Source organism: Pyxicephalus adspersus, chromosome 12 (genome assembly GCF_032062135.1).
Source record: "Pyxicephalus adspersus chromosome 12, UCB_Pads_2.0, whole genome shotgun sequence".
Lineage (NCBI taxonomy): Eukaryota > Metazoa > Chordata > Amphibia > Anura > Pyxicephalidae > Pyxicephalus > Pyxicephalus adspersus.
The window spans coordinates 7,807,919-7,827,017 of record NC_092869.1 but is presented as its reverse complement, the minus strand read 5'-3'; the positions used below and the strand labels follow the sequence as shown (position 1 = coordinate 7,827,017).

The following is a 19,099-nucleotide window of genomic DNA, read 5'->3' as shown; positions in this document are numbered from 1 at the left end:
CTCCTATTTAATGTATAGTGCTGTGTAATTTGCTGGCGCTATATAAATACTGTTTATTATGGTGTGACAGGGATCAGGAGGCTTCAGTGTAGGAATGGCAGAGTAGTAGAACAGGTTTAGAGCGCAGGTGGCAACATAGGCAAAGTCGTGTAACTGTCTGAGGTCAGGGCACGCTGCAATCACAGGCAAAGCTGAAGTCAGGGTCAATGTAGAGCAAACAGGGTTTTTTTTTTTGGCAAGCAGTATTGTAATATTGATGGTTTTCTCAAAACACAATACAAATCAAACAATAAGCATGAAGAGATCAGTATGTTTTGGCCAAAAAATTAAAGCTAGACAATTCACAACTATTATGTATCTAGTAGATGGGCCATAAAATAAACCTCAAAATTACCCGCTGTTTGCGCTACAATTTATTTACAAGATAGAGGACTGTAGGTTTGTTCTTAAGCTGAGTTTGTATGTAAGTCAGAACAGGTACATTTTATTACATGGAATTAGGGCAAATGTTTGTCTGAACATATTATTAGGCAGCGTGGTGTCAGTTATTGCATAAAATCCACTTGCACTTGCAACTTTTCCATCTATACAGGTTGTGGAGGAAATGCAAACCATTTTCTTACTAAGGGAGCCCGTGAGCCTGTGAAGCAGATGAGCTATTGAACCCTTACGGATGCAATAACTATGATATAACCACTGGATGCCAACCTGGAAGGACCAAATAATTCATTTTAGAAGTGGATGTTTTTAGACTTTTTTTTTTACCGGATTGGAATATATTGTAAAGAAATGTATCGCTGGAATTTTTATTTTTTTTTTAATTTTTTTAATAAATTATACTAAACTCAAAAAAATTGTACTAAGCTTGCAATGAAGGGAGATGGGCAAATCTCCATATCTTGGAGTATGATTGTGTGGTCAAATCTCTCAGTACCTCAGAGTATAGGGGGGTGTTCAGAGGTCCCCATACCATGGAGTACAGGGGTAGGACAGTCACATGTCCTCATTCCTCAGTATGGGTGGGGTCACATGTTTTAATACCTAACAGAACTGGAGGTTGTCACACCTCTCTATACCTAACATTTTAGCTGGCACAGTATCGACATTTCCAGTCACCCCCTGTTCTGTTAAATTCTAATTTTCCTATTAACTGTCAGCTTGGCTAGACAATCAGAACATATCTGTGCATGTTGTATGTTGGCAGCGCAGTAGACTTCCCCCAACACATCCTTCTACTTTCTGTCTGTTAGTCTGTCTGGTGCTGACCATTGCCTGTTCCTGACCTATCAATTGTACCCAGTCTGGACCGATCTTTTGTCTGTGATCCTGACTCTTGTGCTACTCCCTGGGTACCTCCTCTGGTGGACTAATCACCTGTGTATTACCTTGGCTTTATATTCTGGATTTGCCTTTGTAGAACCTTGTAATGCTTATCTGTGGGCTTCTGGCCTCTGGGAGCCATTTCCCACACACCATCCATTGAGCATTAAGTCTTGGGGGCAACTGTGTGCTGGGAGATGCAACTACGTTCCTGAGGCCGAGTGGATGATTGCTATACATGAAAACTGCAGTGTAAGACTGAGGGGGTGGGTAGTGGGCATCTGGCGAGTACTGGTGCTGGACCAGGGCCTTACACTTTCATAAAAGAACTCCCTATTGTGGGCAATTGGTGACGTCATTGCTGAAAAGGATGGACAGAAAAGAGTAGCTAGGAATACCAGGTGGTACACTTCACTGGCTCAGACTGGACGTCCACTTTTTTAACATCGCTCCCCTGTCTGGCACTTTGTGGTCTGACCAGTGGCAATCTCCCTTAGCCATGTACTAGCACCTACCTCTTGCTAACCATGCAGAAGAAGACATGAGACAATGGGCTTGATTTATTAAGGCTCTCCAAATCTGAATAGAATACACTTTCATCAGTGAGCCTGGGTTATCCATCAAACTTGGAATGGCTTTTTAAAAGTAATTTGCTATGTGTTTTCAATCCTGGAGCAGATCCATTACAGGGTTGCTGGATCACTCTGATACACTGATGAAAGTGTATCTTCTCCCGTCTGGACTACTGTAACATCCTTCTCTCTGGTATTCCACTAACCCGACTCTCTCCTCTACAATCTATTATGAATGCTGCAGCCAGACTCATCTATCCTTCCCTTTGCTCCTCTTCTGCTGCATCTCTTTGTAGTTCTCTCCATTGACTTTCATTTCACCTTGGACCAAATTTATGCTCCTGTGCTTTGCCTTCAAATCCCTACACAGTTATTGTCCCACTATATTTATGACTTGGTAAAAAAAATACTCCCCCAGCTGCTCTCTCCGCTCCTCCAATGACCTACTAATGACTTCCTCACTCATAACCTCATCACACGCACGGATACAAGACTTCTCCAGAGCTGCCCCAACTCTCTGGAATGGTCTTCCTTGACCTATTCGGCTTGCTCCTACTTTCTTATCATTTAAAAGAGCTCTCAAAACCCATTTCTTCAAACTTGCCTACCCATCTTCTTCTGTCTTTTGAAACCATCACTACTTCCCACCACTACATATCTCCCCTCCTATTGTGTGAGATTCCCCCACCTACTAGATTGTAAGCTCTTCGGCGCAGGGTCCTCTCCTTCTGTATCACTGTGTGTATTAGCCAGTCATTTGCAATCCCTATTTAATGTACAGCGCTGCGTAATATGTTGGCGCTATATAAATCCTGTTTATTATTAATAATAATAACAATAGTTCAGCCTCATAGGCAGCGGTGAGCTTTTTAAGATTTGTTTTAAATCTTTTTTGTTTTAAAAATATAATTTTTTTTAATAAAATATTTACAATCTACAAAATTTACTTACTAGGTACTTCTTAGGCTTTATATACATGTTTTATAATTGTCCCTGGAAACAATCTTTCATGATCATTTTCAGTAACAAAAGAATGACATATGAATGAAGGAGCACTGTACAGGGAAAAGGGGGGGGGGACAAGCAGCACCCCATTGTACTCCTCCCCCTTCAATTGCCCTCGTACTTCGCCAGTCTTCATGGATCCATCCGGATTGATCCAATAATGACGTTGGGCGACCTCTGTACACATGTCAGATTATCGCCCAAGACGAGGGCAACCATTCATATCGACGAGAATAATCTGTGCATAGACTCATAGTTATTGCTTACATTTAGGGTTTTTTTACATAACAGATTACTTGGGGTGTGTGTGCAGGCGTGTGTCTGTCTCAGTATCAAAAGAAAGAGGAGCGGTTTGGGGAGGGAGCACATGCTACAAGGCATAAGAGAAAAAAAAAAGAACATTAGAACTGTAAACAAAGAACCAGCAGCATGTGTTTCAGCTCTGTTAGACTATAGCATTTTAGAATTTTTTTGCCTGCAATTGCTGATGGAAATACAGAAGATGGAGCATATTGCATTATTTTATTTGATTTGTGAAAATATCCTTTCTATTCCAACAATACAAGAAATGAAAAAATAAGGAAAAAACATTGAATGAGAAGATGTGTCCAAACTTTTGACTGTTATTTGTGTTTCTATATATATTTGGCCATATATATGTATAATAATATATGGACTTACCCATGGATGTATATTTATTTAAAATGGGCCAATTTTCTTTGTGTTTCATATTGAAGTATTTAATATTAATATAATTCAAATATCATCTTTTATCCATAGACAATGTTTGAAAAAAGATTTAATTTTAATGACTTTTTGAGGAGGTTCCCTCCTTCCCCATCTTTACCTCCACAGCGGTAAGACTAAAGGGGAAACTCGCAGCCTCTTGGGATACTTGAGGATACTTTGGTCACATTCCCAGGAGGCTGTGAGATGTTCTTTTTGTAAATTTCAAGATCCAAGGAAGCTAATTAAAAAAAGTGCTTGAACATTAGAGAAGGACATGTGCAGTGCAAGATCAGGTGGTGTGTGGGAAATCCTAGAAGAAAGAAGGAACAAGATGGCATAGCTGGACGAAATGCCGAGCCCTGGAAAGAGAGGAAAAGCCATGCAGAACTCACTGGGTTTAGTTTGTGGATAGATTGGGGGTTTTTTTCGCAAGTAAAGGAAAGAGAACTTTTTTTGTTTTGTTTTTTTAAGTGAAAAGTGAAAGTTCCTCTTTAAATCACAAAAATCCCCCTGCATCGCACATGATAGTATGACTTTATTTTATTTACAAAGTATTTTGTACTGTGCAGTGATTACATTTCCCAGGTATTATTTTACTACAGTATACTAAATCACATTTGATTTCAGTCAACAAGCAGGGTGTGGGACTAGATACAGATCAATTGTACATACTGTTATGTCACGGATATACTTTGTGACAGTTTATGCAAATTTTGATGGGTTCAATTTGAAGTGTACAAAGAGAGATAACACAAAGACTTGAACTATTTAATAATAAAGACAGATAGATAAAACAATGCAGTTACAAAGAGTTAGATATAACAAAAATACCTAGCTACAGAAGTGAGTTGCATTCATCCAAGGAGTCTTCCAAATTAATGGCTTGGCAGATGATCAAAAAAACATGTTGCATACTTCTGGTCAAGACTCCTCATTAGGTGTGACACTGTGTTTTTAACTACCCAGGAACCAAGACAAAGGCCAGTGTTTGACATTCCTTTAACCAGCATTTTACCTTATAAGGATACCAGTTAAAGGGTATGCTGCATTCCTTTAGGATGACCTCATGTCTGGTATACATATACCAGTATATACTGGTGAAGCATTATTGTTGGTGAGACATAATTGATATTAAATAAATTGTGCTAACCCAACACATACAAAATATTTTTCCTTTCACCTGGGTATTATCTCAACAACTTCCACATCCCTAATTACATTTACACATGAAAACAAACAGAAAACTCTTCCAACACAACAATACAAGAAATGAAAAAATAAGGAAAAAACATTGAATGAGAAGATGTGTCCAAACTTTTGACTGTTATTTGTGTTTCTATATATATTTGGGCATATATATGTATAATAATATATGGACATACCCATGGATGTATATTTATTTAAAATGGGCCAATTTTCTTTGTGTTTCATATTGAAGTATTTAATATTAATATAATTGAAATATAGACAATGTTTGAAAAGAGATTTAATTTTAATGACTTTTTGAGGAGGTTCCCTCCTTCCCCATCTTTACCTCCACAGCAGTAAGACTAAAGGGGAAACTCGCAGCCTCTTGGGATACTTGAGGATACTTTGGTCACATTCCCAGGAGGCTGTGAGATGTTCTTTTTGTGAATTTCAAGATCCAAGGAAGCTAATTAAAAAAAGTGCTTGAACAATTAGAGAAGGACATGTGCAGTGCAAGATCAGGTGGTGTGTGGGAAATCCTAGAAGAAAGAAGGAAGAAGATGGCACAGCTGGACGAAATGCCAAGCCCTGGAAAGAGAGGAAAAGCCATGCAGAACTTGCTGGGTTTAGTATGTGGATAGATTGGGGGTTTTTTTCGCAAGTAAAGGAAAGAGAACTTTTTTGTTTTGTTTTTTAAGTGAAAAGTGAAAGTTCCTCTTTAAATCACAAAAATCCCCCTGCATCGCACATGATAGTATGACTTTATTTTGTTTACAAAATATTTTGTACTGTGCAGTGATTACATTTCCCAGGTATTATTTTACTACAGTATACTAAATCACATTTGATTTCAGTCAACAAGCAAGGCCTGGGACTAGATACAGATCAATTGTACATCAAAATATTTTTCCTTTCACCTGGGTATTATCTCAACAACTTCCACATCCCTAATTACATTTACACATGAAAACAAACAGAAAACTCTTCCAACATGCAGAATGATATAACTGTGATGTCCACATATCAGAAGGCAATAGGTTAGGCAATAGACGGTAGATAATTTGTGCACTGTACGAGACCCCAGTTGTTTAGTGACACAAAGGGCCTCCATGCTCTACAAGACTATAGAAGATAGACTATCACGGGAGAACCTTGGTGAACCAGCAAACTTAAAAAGAATCTTATCAAAAATTGAAAATATTTGCCAACTATTAGAAAATAATTTTTAAGAAATCTATTCCATGTTTGCTAGATCACCTAGGTTCCCCATGATAGTCCATCTTCTCCAGTTTTGAAGAGCTTTAATGAGTACCTAAACTCCTAGGCAACCCTTTTATTTAAATTGATACATTTAGTTTTTTAGTGTTTTTTAAGTGCAACACCAAAAGGGGCAGCACTGCCCCCTTATTCTCAATTGCCTAGGCAATCAAGAATGAATGGGAGCCCAGAGGCTCTTGGCTACTCCTTCTGCGCATGCCCAGCTTATTCAAGAGTCTCATTTTAGCTAAAAAGGGGACCATCCATCCAACAAATACAATTTGCTTTGCAGAATTTTCCTTGCACTTTCAAGTCTGAAAGCACAAATTACAAAAATCATTTAACCGTATTTGAGATCACAAGAAAGGGAATAATATGTTCATTCATATCTATTACACACTATGCCTAGTAAAACACCTGTGACAGCTGCCTATTCCACCTTGTTTATTAGTGATTGGAATGATATTTGATCCTTTTATGTGCAAGTTTTAATTGCAGTTATTACCAAACGAATCCAACTGTATTTCATTCTTCAAACAATCTGATATCTACAAGTCTTTGTAAAATGGGCAACTTGCCCACCACTAATTCTTTAGGATATTCCAAGCCAGCACTGATTCTTTGCATCTCATCTGCCATTTTTTTTTATACTCCCAAATTCTCTCTTTAGTTTGTTGGCTTCATTAGATCAAAAAACTCCTAGGGGCAACTTAATAACTTGCAAGGGTATAGTTTTCCAGGGGATGAATCCTTATACACCAAACATTTGATGGATGGAAAACTTCAGAAAAGTATGTTAAAGAAGCTGTTCTTTGAGGTTCCTGGAACTCTTTCAGTTCGTTGAGTTCCTGTAGAGGTTGCTAGGGGTTCCTTGAGCAATGAGCATTTTCTGACTCTCGGGTCAGTTTACCCGAGACCAAAGATCATTTTGGCTATTTGTAAGAGTTATATTCTTCCCAGTGACCTTCATGCAAATATACTGCGAGATGTGGATTTAGTTATTATAGCCAGGCTTCCTTAGGATCTGAAAGTTAATTAAAGGGTAAAAATGTTGAGAAAGGCTGATCTAGGTGTTACATTTGCAGAAATCCAGTGGCAGAATTACAATAAACCATACTGTCACAGATCTGACTATCTGTAATATTACTGCTTACAATGCCAAATGTATGTTCATGCCTTGCACAGTTTTTTAAACCCTGATCTCCATACCCGTATGTGTCAGGAAACTTTTAACTGTTCTTTGAAATACACGCAACAAATGCTCCATTTAGAAACTGTTGTGTGGTTCACATTTTTAATTATCGCTAACAATCTCTTACAAAGAAAAAGGAAAATGAAATATACCATAGTTTTAGCAAGAGAGCCTCAGCTTACTAATTGTGAAAGGGGCACAAAAAAGGTGTTTGTTATACCTACCTTAGAAAGAGAACTGTAAATTAGTATCTACAGACTACGTGTATGCTATACTATATATTACCAAGTTTATCCCCAAAGCTTATTTTTGGTTTCCGTCCATTGGCCATCTCTAAGTTAGACAGTACATTCAGAGTTCTTGCTGATTGGAGTTCGGTTGAAACACAATCGGCCTAAAGTATATACCATGGGCCGATTAGACCAGGGGACGTGAGGGCCGCAGAAAAGTGCCCAAGACAGCCACAAGATTGGGCACCAGAAATCTACAGTCAGCCAAATAATTTCTGCAAGGAGGATTGCTGTCTGTTCCAATTGTAAAGCTGAAATGTAGGCTAGGAAATATTGACTAATAATTGGAGCAATTATTATTCTTACTCGTATGTTTGTTTCCTTTGTATATTACATCCAGATCTGTGCAGTAACCAAGCATTAAAGAACTCCTGCACTTGCACAATTTTCCTATAATGAAGACAAGTAATTACTGCTCCTTCTACATATCCAGGATCAGAGGTCTTGTATCTGTCCTTTCTTACAATTTTCTGTAGATGGACCTTCTGAGTTCCATCCACATCTGTAAATTGTGCACAGGCTATGTATCACACAGAGATGATTTCACGGATAAATCTTGCAGGTAACATTTCGGTTTATAAGAGATTTGGTTCACACAAACGTTTTGTGCCTGGTCTTCAATGTTAGAAAAGTAAAAGGCTGTTGTTATGGCTGTGACCTTGTTTTTTCAACACAGCATCAAGATCATGTCTTCATTCTGTTCTGCATATATTGAAGATATTTACCCATCAAGAGAATAAAAGGCTATAGGACAGAAGCCCTAACATTATTTACTGGTGACATGCAGTTGCTCAATAAGTCATGCAAAATTTGTTACACAATAGGGTCTTTCTTTTTATTCCATTAAGCCAAAGTGCACAGTACAACAATTATAGGAAAAAATTTAAACTATGTTAAAAAAAACTAAACCAACTAGACAAAACATGTGATGTAACTGATTTAACCAATTTAGAATACAGATAGAGGTTTTTACTATATCTTTGGATTTTTATCAAGGAGGCAAGGTCCTTCCCTCCTGCACTATTTCATGTTTCCTAATTGACACTGGCCTTGCCAGCAAGCAAAATGATATATGATAAAGAGCACCCAGTGTTTAGCCAGATGGTGATCCTGAACTAATGGTCCAGAGAGGAGTTATCTGTTGTTACAGTTTATTGAGAGTTTTAGGACTTACAATGACATCTGGCTGTCCAATGTTTTATTATACAATGAAAGGCCAGGATAGTTAGACCATATGTCAGGTTATAAGCCTAAGTTTCACAACAGCCATGAATAGGAGTTTGGATACTGGGTAAGGGTTGGAACTAAATATTTATTTTACCAGTGTATTTAGCTGCATACAACTCAAAAAGTAAATACTGTGAATTGTATATCTTCTGAAATTTTTAGATAAATAAAATTAAAAATATATACATTTGATATGTGGTACTATGTCATGTAGCAGGGCCAAAATTAGCCATTTCATTGTTCTTGGGAACAAGCACTCATTTTTGCCACCTGCATTAACGTAGCCCTACATATCTTCACGAGTGCTCTTGGAGCCTCTGAGGCACCTAAATATGCAAAAAATGACCTCTGTTCCAGAATTTGTTTCGGGCAAGATATTAACAGCTCTTCTGAGCCTGGATACAGCTTGTTACTGCAATACAAAACGTATATCCTTGACACAGATTTGTCACAAAGCAAAGCTGCGAATTGTTTGACGGAAGTACACTTTTGCTGAAAAGACAGAAATGGGTTATTTTATTGTTGGGTTGCCATTGAAGTACATTTCCCTCATTTCCTATTTCAGTCACTAAAAAGCTTTCCAGAGATAAAAGACTGACAGGTGAACGAACAACTCTGTACACACAGCACCGTTCTGTTATTTGGAGAGGGAAGGTGGGAGAACGAGAGAATGGCACCCCAACGTGCTCTTCTCCCTTCACTACTACTGAAGTCCGGCATAGTCCGACGTATCCATGAACGATGTCAGGAAACCCCTGTACACAAGTACAGGATTCTCCCCCAAGATTAGCCTGAGCATTCGTATTGGTCAAGAGTCATCTGACGTGTGTGCATAGACTTACTGTATGTGTATTCTTAGTGCCTCAGTTGAAAAGAACTTCAGGTCTACAAGTTAAAATTCCAAGTCATATAGCCTAGTAGGCAGGTTGTACCAAAAGGTGATAATGCATTTGAACTGCTTCATTGGCCCTGATTTAATAAAGCTCTCCGAGGCAGGAGAGAATACTCTTTCAGTAGTGAAGCTGGATGATCCAGCAGACCTAGAATGGATCTGGTCCAGAATTGAAAACATTTGCTGGGAAATAGCTAGTGAAATCACCCAGTGAAGCTAGTGAAGTTAGTGAATCACCCAGCTTCACTAATGAAAGTGTATACTCCCCAGCTTTTGTAAATCAGGGCCATTGTCTGAAGCAGGTGGCTTTGAAACCAGTAACAGGCCTTACTATGGAACTTGTTGTCCCTACAAATCCAAACACCAGGTTACTCTATATTTTGCTCCCTAGTGGAGCTTAACAACAGTCTATGGTAACTCTAGGATTATTCTCCACAAGGGGGAAAAACATATTTGTGCGTGCCTGTACTGTGATCACTTTGGTTCACACACAGTGAAACACACAAGTGAAACAAAACTCAATGGACAACAACTTTTATTTTATTCAGAGTTATATTTTAAAATACTGATAAAATATTTTTCCATTTGTGTATGTGGCTACAGGAGAAGTTAATGTGAATGGCCTACAAAACCAGTCCATAACCTTCTTACTTGCTGTGGATTCCTTACGTCCTGTAGAAGATGTCTACTGGATCTTCAGAAACAACATAATTGGGTCGTACATAAATAGTCGCTTTAAAGTAGTTATGGATGAATTTGAAGGAAGGCTGGAGATACAGGATTATGGAAGAGCACTGAGGATTGGACAGCTGAGACTGGAAGACAGCGGAATATATACAGGGACTATAACTTTTACTGACAAAACAAAACACACTGAGTCCTACAATCTTGCTGTGTATGGTATGTACTCATCTGTGCATGTTATCTATTACCACAGTCACATGTTTAACAAACACTTCTTTAGGTCATCTTACCATGCTGCTGCTTTTCTATTTCAAGAGGACTAGCACAATTTAGTGCTTATGAACACAATGCTTTTGTGAAATGTGAAATTTCACAGACAAGAAGATCTTTACATGTTTGATTCAATAAAAAAAAAAATTGAACCAAACTAAAACCATTAAAAACTTGGACCTTTCTCAATCAGTTTTCAATAAAATATCGAACATTGATTTCAAACTTGTTTTTATCAGTCACATGTGTCAAGCGTCTAGAATCTCTATCCAAGAACACATACTACAGGGCTGCAAGGGCAATCAGGGTAGCAGACTCATCGGAAGACCCATCGGAAGATCGAGAATATCATTAAAGGATGATTCCCACAGCTGCTTTCATGAATTCATCTGTGGGAATCCTCCTGTGTACGATCCTCGGGCACATAAGGTTAAATGAGAGCAAGCCCTCATTTAACCTCTAGTACCCGGGGATCGCATGCGATCAGTGACAGAAGGGGTACCACAGCTGCATTCATGAATGCAGCCATGGAAATCCTCCTGTGTGCGACCCCTGGGCACTGGAGGTTAAATGAGGGCAAGCCTTTATTTAACCTCTAGTGCCCGGGGATCATGTGCGATCAGTGACAGGAGGAGTACCGCGGCTACATTCATGAATGCAGTCCTGGGAATCCTCCAGTGTGCATTTCCAGGCACTAGAGGCTAAATGAGGGCGAGCCCTCATTAAACCTTTAGTGCCCGGGGATCGCGTGCGATCAGTGACAGAAGGAGTACGCAGGCACATTCATGAATGCAGCTGCGGAGCTGTCAGCTCCCCTCCCCAATTGCTCTTGCAAGTCCCCCACAATTTGATCTTGAAGACCTTTTACATGTTCGGTAAGCGAGAATGGCCTGATTCACAGTGAGATAGAATTTTAAAATCTCGCTCGCTCATCCCTAATTAATTTTTATAAGTAATTTATTGCTAAAATTAATTTCAAGTTTGCTGGATCAGCAAGGTTATCCCATGATAGTCTATCTTCTTCAGTCTTTATAAAACAAACCCTACTTTGTACACTCTGGAGTGCCTAGTTACACAGTTCTCTCCCATGCTATACCCAGAAATCAGCACATTTGATAGGATTTAGGGGCCTTTCTCTGCTAACCTGACATAACACTGAATGTGGGGAGCTCTATACTGCACACTACAGGGTCTGCATTGACCTATAAGGTGACGGGAAGAGCCAAAAAGGGCCTTCTTATTGTCCTTCACTGTCCATTGTTCACCCCAGCACTTGGGGTGGTACATCATGTTAATGCTACATCAAGCATCTCCCAACTCTATCAATGCTCATCCAGGTAAACAATTTATATCTCCCTTAGGTCAGTTGTTCACGTGGAAGATTACTCAATCAGGAAAAGAATGGTCATTCCCAACCTGTGTTTGATTGCTATGTATGTGGAATATTGAGAATACTCCAATTAATGCTTAAGCAGTACCTTCAATGAATCATTGTATCTAACTTAAGATTTAGGAAGAAAAAATCAACCAGTACATTACTACCTTACGGATCAAGTAGCTGGTAAAATTACTAATTTAACTGTAACAATTACTGTAATGACATGTCAACATTATCTTGTATGTTTATATTTCTTTTTTAAACATGAACATGAATCTAAAGTATGTATTCTTCTCTATAGAACCTGCTCCTGTGCCAACCATACGAATTGTAGAGAGGAAGAAAATGAGTGAATGGTGTAATATCACTCTTAATTGTTTTGTCTCAATAAACACATCAACTCTGTCCTATGTATGGAAATATAGACACAGAGACTCTAATTATCAGCTGTATAATATTTCTGGAGAAACAATCCAGACATCACTGAAGAATGGATCCTGGGATATGGAATTTATGTGTATAGTAAAGAACCCCATTGACTTGAAGAATGTCTCTGTGCAGAAGATCTGCCAGGAATATGGTGGACAAGATAGAAGTAATATAAAAGGTAGAAAGCAAACTAAGATTTGCATTGTAACATGCAGGTAACAGAAAAGAGAAGAATTTTTTAAAACTTAAAAAAAAAACAATAATATCTAAGTTTTTATGTTTTTTATCCATTTGTATTAGTTTTTATAAAAAACAAAATACATGAAAATGAAAGAATATTTAATTATTTTCTAAATAACTAAATGATTGGAACCCAAAACATTTTATTATAGCTATACGCTTGGAAAATTCAATATGCTCTATTCCACAAGGAGAATGACAAGGTTAAAACTAACTAACTTTCCACAAAGTGACAAAATATATCATTAAAATCTGGACCAAGCCTATTGTGACAAAACCACCTGGTTTAACAAAACTTATTAAGCCACTTTTTAAAGTTGTGTTTTTAGGAGGCCATGTGATGTTCCTCTAATCAAGTGGTCATCTCGAGCTGTAAAGGATCCAAGCAACATGCAAATAAGCGAAATAAACATTCTAACAGAAGTTAAGCTGGGCTATTTTGGGTCAGCACAGTATTCACTTTCACACTGATAGTCCAATGTCTAGGAGGGTTACATGCTTATTATCTTACTATGTTTATTCCATTGCTTACCATTAAATATTAAAAAGGATACCAGGAGACCAGGCTGCAAATAATTTACCTATTGGGTTTGAAGCCCATCACATACAGTATACTGTATATACCAAAGTATAAAATGAGACTTTTAGACTATAAGAGTTAACATGCCGGTTTATATGCGGGTGACATGTAATGGCATGTCCAGGAACTGCAAGTGTCTCTGGTTTGACAAAGCAGAGCTGTCAAAGACAAGGGACCTGATTTAATAAAGCTCTCCAAGGCTGGAGGGAATACACTTTCACCAGTGAAGCTAGGTGATCAAGCAAACCTGGAATGTATTTCTTCAATGTCATTTGCTATTTCCTAGCAAATGCTTTGAATCCTGGACCAGATCCATCCCAGGTTTGTTGTATCACCCAGCTTCACTGGTGAATGTGTATTCTCTCCAGCCTTGGAGAGCTTTAATAAATCTGGGCCAAGGTGTTTGTATTGCTTTACATTAGGACTCAGCACCATTTACTGGTGACCAACAACCATGCACAAAAGATCATTTAGGAACAAGTGACCCATCATAACTAACCTAAAGTACAAAATTCGTTCACCTGTAAAACAGGGGGGAAACAATAAACAGGTTGAGTCCATGTGATTTTAATTTTTCCTTTTCTAAAAAAATATTTGAAAATCACACACCATAGATGTACTATTCACTTTAACTGTATTGGCCCTGATTTATTAAAGCTCTCCAAGGCTGGAGAAGATACTTTTATCAGTGAAGCTGGGTGATCTACCAAACCTAGAACAGATTTCCTAATAGTCATTTACTATTTGTTAGATATTTTTTCCATATCCTTATATCCATATGGGATGTAATGGGAACTATCTGCAATAAGGACTCAGGAAATAAAAACACAAAAAAGAACTTCTGACCATGTGCCCTGCTGTGTGATGATATCTGCAATAGTTATTTTGCATACAGAACAGACAGAATTACCTTGAATTAACTGTACAACAGATTTCTGCTGTACACCGTTTAATATGTTTCTATCTAACTATATCAATTGGAGACATTCCTAGCATACCATAACAAGTATATACACTGTTATATACTGTTAGAGACGAATGATAGTATAAAAAATGGTGCTGCAATTTAACAGCTTTTTATTACTATTAAAATCCTTATTTTGTTCCACATGTATTGTATTTATTATAGGTGTTCGAAACCGTGCCTACTATACATTTCTTGCATTTCTGGTATTGCCATTGATTTTCCTGGGATGGTGTCTCTATGGAAGAAGGAGAAAAGGTATATTTTTTCTTGGATTAAAATAAGCCTGTCACCAGTAAAAAAAAAACTTTGCTTCAGTATAAATGAAGGCTGATGCACTGTTAAGGCCAAGGATTTTTTTAGCAGACATATTCATTAACATTGCTTTACCATGAAGAGAAAGAGTGTTGGAAAGCTTGGACCAACATGACTTAGAGCAGGGGTCTCAAACTCAAATACACAGAGGGCCGAAATTAAAAACTTAGACTAAGTAGGGGGTCAAACTTGAAATTTAATAAAAAAATTGAGGAAGTTTACTTCTTCATCCATAACTAACAAAAACAAACTCCTCTACACACACTTGAGGATTGAAAAGACTAATTTCTATCTATCCATGCAGGCTGTCTGTTGTTCATCTTCTCACATCACAAGTTTGTCTGACACCAAATATTACACTATGCAGTCTCTAATGGATTGAAACAAACACAATGCCCCTGGTAGTCAGGCACCATTTGATCACTGCCACGGCTGTCACATGATGGATGTACAGGAATATTGTCAATGTATTGCATGTGTTGAAAATGATGATGTAATGTGGTACCGCGGGTGGGCGGGCCAGATGTAGTTCATTTTGGGAATTCTTTGGGGGCCAAAAAAAGGACATTGAGGACCATATCTGGCCCGCGGGCCAGTGTTTGACACCCTCTGGCCTAGAGTCACATATAGGGGCAGGGGCCCCCCAAGCTCTATTGCTTACTGATGTCTTTAAAAAATAAAAAGTACTAATTTTTAACATAACTTAAAAATGTTACATGGAGCACCTAATGTTGGAATATTAATTCTGCAAAGCCATACACTGACAAATGTTCTACAGGTAATCCCCGGGTTGCATACGAGATGCAAGGTTTGCATACGAGGGACTGAAGGTTTGTTCTTAAGTTGAATTTGTATGTAAGTCAGAACATTATTTTAATAAATGCAATTAGGACAGATGTTTGTCTCAACATATTATTAGGCAGTATGGTGTCAGTTACTGTATAAAATTCTCAAACAAAGCAAAAAAATTCTTTATGGAGCCTAGACATTAATTAACTTCTGGAGCAAGTTGTGCTTTGATATACAAAAAGAAACAACTGCAAAGTTTGTTTTGATCATTAAAGAGATACAAGATGCTGCAGAAAGAGCTCACCATCCTAGGATCACCCACAACCTCAGCTGTGTTTAGCAAAAGATTGTTTCTGAAAGTCATGCAAACCGCTCCCTCCTCCTTCAAACCTTCGTCCTGTGCACAGCGAGCGAGGAAGCCACGTTCATATCTAGAAGGTGTCCGTATGTTGAATGTCCTTAACCCGGGGACTATCTGTTTGACCTACCTCTCACATCCTGTAAATATTACATCATGGCTGATTATCACATATGCAAAATTTAATGTACTGCTGCATCTGATAATTCAACGTGAGATTTATTCATTTTCCTACTATTCTCAAAATTCTATTTGTTGGATTTTCCGAAAAAAGGGAGGGAAGTCCTTCCCCTACCGAGCTCTATACAGAGATACAGTGCAGAACTAGCCATAGGGGGGCTGCATGCAATACTAGTAACCAGTCCATTGCCTTCCTCCTAGGCACAACTTTCAGAATTCAATTCCTCTACAAATAATCAAACTTTGCAAAACTGCAAATATGGTATAAAGGTACAGGAATGCCAAGACACAGCCACATGGCATGTACTGTATTATAGATAGGTCTGCTTTAGTGACCTTAGACATTATTTGTTTTCTTTCAAAACTCAATAAACCTTGCTCTAAATTTCCTAACCATGACTTATAAATGAGTAATATATATTTTTTTATTATTCTGTAGAATTCAAAAGAGCCAATACTGAAGACATTATTTATGCAGTTCCTAGAATGCCATCATCAGATATATCTCACCAGGTCAGTTTACCCAAAAAGGTTCAGAACGTACCACTGCACCTTCTAGACAAATCTGAATGTTGAGATATCGATTTGGATTAAGCATTCAAGCAATGTCAATGTAATTTGCAAACTCCTAACTCACATCTGGGTTAGTGGCTTCTGAAAGTAAGGTAGACACTGGATCAGCATGACAACCAGGTCAGCAATGGCAGCCTACATATTGACAAAACTCTAAAAGGATAATAAGTGTTTTTATTATGTCAGCAGCTACCAAAGTAATAAAAAAAGACCTTAAAACTAGCTACATAAATGTTTTAAACAGATGTTGACTTGGTAAATAGTGGAGATTTATAAGCTAATATATTTAATTAAATTTGAGATTGTCCAGTGGTAGATCTGTTCTGTTGGTGCCTTGTCAATGGGAATCCTAAAAAATTATTTGTTCATTTTTTGTGTGTATATTGTTGAACAATAAGTTCTGGGCCTATACAGTAATATCAGGGTATTTGTCTAAATTCTTCTCCACCATGTTACCGTTACCAAGTTGATGGTGGTTACATGTTACAGATAGTTCAGAGCAAACTGGGAGATTTTAGTGAAATGCATTGTAATAAATGAGGAAACCAAATTAAAGGGTATTTTCATCAATTTAGGAGGCTTTATATGTCTCTTTAGTGTTAAGGAAGCTATCATTTCCACTATTCTGAATCTGGTTTTGTGTCCCCTATTAGCTTCATAAAGGTATTTTTTTCAACATAAAAAGAAAAACTACCACACTAGACAACTACCACAACAAAACAAACTATTAAGGCAACAGTGCACACATAAAAAAGGAAAGTTGTGCAACCCCATTCTAAAAATTCATTTTATAAGAAATAAAAAATGAAATATAGATAAATATAGAGCCTTCACCTTCCTAGGTTTATATAAGACTAAATGCTAAATATTTTTGTTTAACTTGCAGGTACCTGATGAAGACTTTAATTCCCCAGGGCAATTAGGAGAAGAAATTGTGTACAGTACTTTGAGACATGACACAGACCCATGAAAGTGAAAATCTGCAAAAAGCTTAGTATGGTGGGATGAAACCTTCTTTGGGAATATTGTACACAGTTATGGCAGGCTGCAATATGACAGGCCTGAAATATTAGGATCAGTTATAGAGTGTGTCAAAGAAAGACTGATCAGCAGAATATGAACAACTCCCGAAAGCCAGGATACAATTAGCAGGTAATTTGCAGATTTTCCCACATATAGTTACACATCCAGGACACTTTGATATCCACTTGGACATGCTCCAAGTACAAATATGGGGGATAATAATTTTTGAAAAGGTCATTCCTTGGCACACAAGTGTAAAGCAACTTAACAAACGCTGCCAATGTAAAGTAACACTTGGAACAGCCAGATGGATTTGATATCCTTAACTAGAAAGCTTTGGAGGTGTAATACAAAAGGGTAGTGGGGCAACATAACTTACCTAATAAAAGAGCTCTGTTGGCTTTGAAATAAAACTCACATTCTTTTACCTCCTGGAAAGGTAAAGAAATGGCACCCAGCTTGGTTGTCTCCATTCTGAATTACTGCAGCAGATTTCTTATCCAGCAATAAACGGTAGACAAGTGGATTATCTACACCTAAGTTCTGCTGGTTCTCACCAACATGGAAACACTCTACTAAAAATGTACCAAAGCCTTGAGAAACTATTATCAGCAAAACCATAAAAGTTTGAGACACAACCAAATCCACTCATACTGCCATACCACACATAAGCTAAATGGGTGCTTTGAACCGATCTTCATTACAGACCCGGCATCTTGGCATCATATAGTCTCTATGACTGTTCACCTGCGCTACAATCTGAACTCCTCATAGAACTGTGCTTCACTGGGTTGTAGATGGTTACATTTATATTCCATCCTCACCCGTTGGAGTCTGTATTTTCTAGAGTGAGGTTGACAACATCATGAATTTATGATTGGGATTGGCTTCAAAGTGGTCTTTTCTTGATGGTGGTGCCTTCTCGCATCCTAATAGCAAAGGAGAACAGAAGAGATAATTTTTGTATGTTAACTGGCTACAAAACACTAACCATTTTCACGCAGTGCCCATTCATTTGGTCGCTATTCTCAATGGAAGTGAGGGACAAGGTTTCTCCTAAAACTAAAGCTTCTCAGTGCTTATGACTTTAGATCAAAGAGAAGCCCCACTCATACCACACAGCAAGAACTTTTTTAAACTGAGCTATAAATTTTCATGATGTAGAAGAACTTGGTATGGATAATTTGTAAGAGATGTTACTATTGAGTTGCATATTCTAACAGCCATTCATGGTTTAAAAGATGGCAGAAATGTATAACAATAAGGCATATGTCATTAGATTGAGAGTCCCCTTGAGAGACAGTAAGTGAACCATGTTAACATTTAAATGTGGCTACATTGCCAAAACTTTTTTATTATGCACACTCTTTGGATAAAATAACTAATAGTAATCACTTTCTTTAATGATCAATGAGTCTTTTACATCTCTCTACTGGAATTTTGGACCACTCTTCCTTTGCCAGCTTCTCCATGTCTCTCAGATTTGATGATCTGTGTGTAACACACTGAGCATAAAAATGAGAAAGAAGAGCAAAGAATTGTCTGAGGATTTGAAAACCAAAAATATATAAAACATGGACAATCCCAGGGCTACATGTCCATCTCCATTAATCTTAATGTTCCTGTGTCCACTGTGCGCAAAAT

At 37.9% G+C, this 19,099-nt stretch overlaps 1 protein-coding gene across 2 annotated transcripts; it reads left to right on the top strand.

Annotated features, from left to right (window-relative positions):
• Positions 1 to 5,469: 5,469 nt before the first annotated feature.
• Positions 5,470 to 17,913, top strand: LOC140342012 (SLAM family member 9-like). Of its 2 annotated transcripts, XM_072428002.1 has the most exons (6): positions 5,470 to 8,115; positions 10,276 to 10,572; positions 12,306 to 12,611; positions 14,383 to 14,475; positions 16,299 to 16,372; positions 17,319 to 17,913. In XM_072428002.1, exons 1-6 carry the CDS (start codon positions 8,076 to 8,078, stop codon positions 17,400 to 17,402), a joined length of 894 nt encoding a protein of 297 aa, XP_072284103.1. In that variant the 5' UTR covers positions 5,470 to 8,075; the 3' UTR covers positions 17,403 to 17,913. The 2 variants fall into 2 exon arrangements, with proteins under 2 accessions (XP_072284103.1, XP_072284104.1); XM_072428003.1 differs by lacking the exons at positions 16,299 to 16,372; positions 17,319 to 17,913 and adding an exon at positions 15,311 to 15,428 and having other exon boundaries at positions 5,473 to 8,115.
• The last annotated feature ends 1,186 nt before the right edge of the window (positions 17,914 to 19,099 follow it).